Source organism: Laetiporus sulphureus (assembly GCF_001632365.1).
Source record: "Laetiporus sulphureus 93-53 unplaced genomic scaffold LAESUscaffold_15, whole genome shotgun sequence".
In the NCBI taxonomy this organism is placed as follows: Eukaryota; Fungi; Basidiomycota; class Agaricomycetes; order Polyporales; family Laetiporaceae; genus Laetiporus; species Laetiporus sulphureus.
In genome coordinates, this window is record NW_024468524.1 from 79,527 (window position 1) to 82,666 (window position 3,140).

General features: G+C 49.8%; 1 protein-coding gene across 1 annotated transcript; it reads left to right on the forward strand.

Annotated features, from left to right (window-relative positions):
* Nucleotides 1–1,851: 1,851 nt before the first annotated feature.
* Nucleotides 1,852–2,538, forward strand: LAESUDRAFT_758400 (uncharacterized protein; the record flags this gene model as incomplete). Its single annotated transcript, XM_040912443.1, has 3 exons — nt 1,852–2,124; nt 2,225–2,291; nt 2,351–2,538. 3 exons carry the CDS (start codon nt 1,852–1,854, stop codon nt 2,536–2,538), a joined length of 528 nt encoding a protein of 175 aa, XP_040765123.1.
* Between the last annotated feature and the right edge of the window lie 602 nt (nt 2,539–3,140).

Sequence of the window (3,140 nt, forward strand, 5' to 3'; positions counted from 1 at the left end):
GACTCTGACGAGCTGCCTACAGATCCCCTTTGAGAAAACCCTTCCGATCCTTCCTTGAAGAGCCCTCTCCCGCCTTTTTAGATGAACTGGATCCATTCGCCCTCAGGCGCCTGAGCCTTGAGAGGATCGCAGCGAAATCTTCGTCCGACTCGGATGCATCAGGCTCGCTTTCCGAGTGGATGCTGCGGTCGCTGATATGCGCAGCTGTCTCCTTCCCCTTCCCCTTAGTCTTAGAGGAAGAGCTCTTGTGCTTCTTGACTTCGGGACCACTGTCTGTGTCCATTTCGCTATCGGATGAAGCAGAATCTGATGCTACTTGTCGCGTCTTGGACGACTTGGATTTTTTCCTGGTGTCGTCTTTTTTCTTCCCGTCCTTCTTCTTCGCAGCTGTCTCCTTCTCCTTCTCAATCTGCCTCTTGACATGGTCCAATTTGAAACAATCGGTGCAATACTTGCCGAAGCGTTTCGACGATTTGAAGAATGTTGGCTTGTTCTTTTTGCAGTTGGCGCAAACCAACTTGTCATCCTGCACGCTTCGCGCTTTGCCCGATTTACTCTTTCCCTTGTTCCCAACTGCATCAACCTCCATAGCATTCGGGTCCTTGGTTTCGGCCTTGGCATGGTGGCCTTCTCGTTGTAATGATGTAAATATTCGGAGTGCAAATGTAAGGAACTCGGTCCACTTCTTGGGCCAGTTGTCCTTGGTCGTGTCTGCCAGCATGAGCAGCCACGTTTTCTCCGGAATATGTTTCTTGATCTTTTCGATCAAATCTTGATCCGAGAAGCCTGTACCTGTTGCCTTTGGACGGAAGTCTTCTGCGAACTTCCGGAAGTCTCGATGATCCTTCTTGACGAAGGCTTCTAACTCCGTTCGCTTCTTGTCATCCTTGTCCAATGATTCGTATGCCGCGCGAAGTTCTGAGACGAACTCCGCCCAAGTTCCGGGTGCCTTGTTGTTTTCGTTTATTTCGGTGATCCAATGCCGCATGTATTCGCGTGCTCCTCCTTTCAGGAGCAAGAGGGTAGACATAATTTTGGACTCGTCTTTGGTATGTCCGGTATATTTCAACCAGAGCATTACTTGTTCGAGCCAATCATCGAGATTGACTCCGTCCTTATTGCCACCATATTTTTCTGGTTGGTCAATTTTTACGCCTTTACCCTTGCGACCAAACGATGGCTCATCGTCATCGTCCGTGTCGTCGACATTGGTACTGCCTTGCCCTGCTTTTCTTCCCTGAGTAGATGCCCATGCGCGAAGTCGATCGTGTGATTTCTTCAGGTCTTCCATCCTGGTTTGGAGATCCTTGACCTCATCGTCAAATGCCACAAGCGATTCGTTAATGGCCTTGTTATCCTCAGCTAAGGCTGCCGAGGTTTCCTCCAAGTCTGTGATTCGCGACTCAGATTGTTGACGATGCTGGTCTAAGAAGACCGTTCGATTGTGAAACTCTGTGGTGTTACGTTCCATTGTATGCGCTTGGCGCTGGATAAGATTTTCGTAATGCGCCACCGTTTGTTGACGCATCTCTTCCACCACGTTCGTGACGAGATCGACTACCCAATTCTTCACATTTTCGGGTATGTTCGCATTTGGGGGCGCCGTGTCGGCAAGGGCTTGACGAATGATAGGATTCGGGGGTTGCAAAACGATATTAAGACGTGCGGGAAGCTCCGGAGATGGAGCACGAGAGAAGCTTGGATCATTTGGGGTGGGGGTCGTCATTTTTACAATTCTTCCTCAATCTCTCGAAGGTGTTCTTCGAACTCGGCGATATGCCTATTGGTGATCGTGGCCTGTCGGGCAATTACTCGTCCTGAGCGTTGGTTTCGCAGCAGACAAAGGTCTCGATGGATGACCTTGACGAAGGGTTGCCACAAAAACCTGGTCTTGTCCCTGACTGCGGGCCACTGATGGTTATGATGGATTTCGCAAATGCGCTCGACTTCTTCGAGCCAATCGACGAAGCTATTGTAAGCTTCGGTGAGACGGTCTTCGGGTTCTTCGGACCTGATAGGGATATAGCAGATATGAACCGCGACGTTCCTCCAATCAAATTCTGGGTAAATTTGGAGGGCGTATATGTGATATACGTCGTGGTAATCGATGTCGAACGTGTCCTCGTATGTAGCAAACGCTTCGCCTGCTCTGTCTCGAAGAACACGTGGAATTGAATCCCAAAGATAATCAAAGGTGTGACCGATTGGATTTAACTGCTCGAAGTTATCAAGATTGTTCGAATCGCCAGATGAAGACATATACAAAGTGAATATTCGTATCTACAACAAAGGTCGCCCTGTGACCTGTATTCCTAAACGATACTTCTGGATAATATCTCTGATTATCCAGCGAGCTTCTCCGCCCTGATGCTTCCTTTCCTGGACGTAGTTGCAGAAGTGGCGAACTACGTGTTGGTGAACGAAGGAAAGCTTGAATTCCGCTATGTCAGTGCGGATGGATTCGAGCTTGAGTATGAGATGCTCGAGGTCGAAGATGTCGTGGTCGTCAAGCTGACGACGATATCGTTTGGTGAGTAGGATACGAATCTGTCGAAGAGTGCCTTCGACGCGCTGAGTCGAGATGATGGAGACGGCGAGAGGATAGATGAAATGAGACCTAGTAGCGGTCTTGACGTATGTCCCTTGATTGAGATCTGGACCAGATGGTCCTGCAGGTAGTCTCGGTCGCCTGACCGAGGGAGTCTGGATAATAGAAACTGAACTAGTGCCGCGAGGGGACCGACCTCCCATAGAGATGTGTCCTGGCCTTGGCAGGGGTCTTATGGGCCGCTGCTCGTAGAACTCTTCTGGAGTTCTCGCTCGAGGATGACGGATGACACCGTCGATGCTGCGCAATGCCTTGGTGTGGCTTACGCTGGTAGAGTCAGTGACTGATGGAACGTCAGGTGAAGATATGACACCGCTAACGTGCGGGTGGACGTGCGAAGACGCAACACTGCGGCGAGTACGCTGGGCAGGCACTCGAGGCAGGTAAGATAAGCAGACTTATTCTTCTATCACAAACTTAGGACGCAGCACGCCGACTAAGCCTATGACCTTATAATCAAACACTTACTGACTGTTGTCGAAGTAAGGATGGACACAAAGATGATCAATGGTAAAGCAGCGACTTGCAAGTG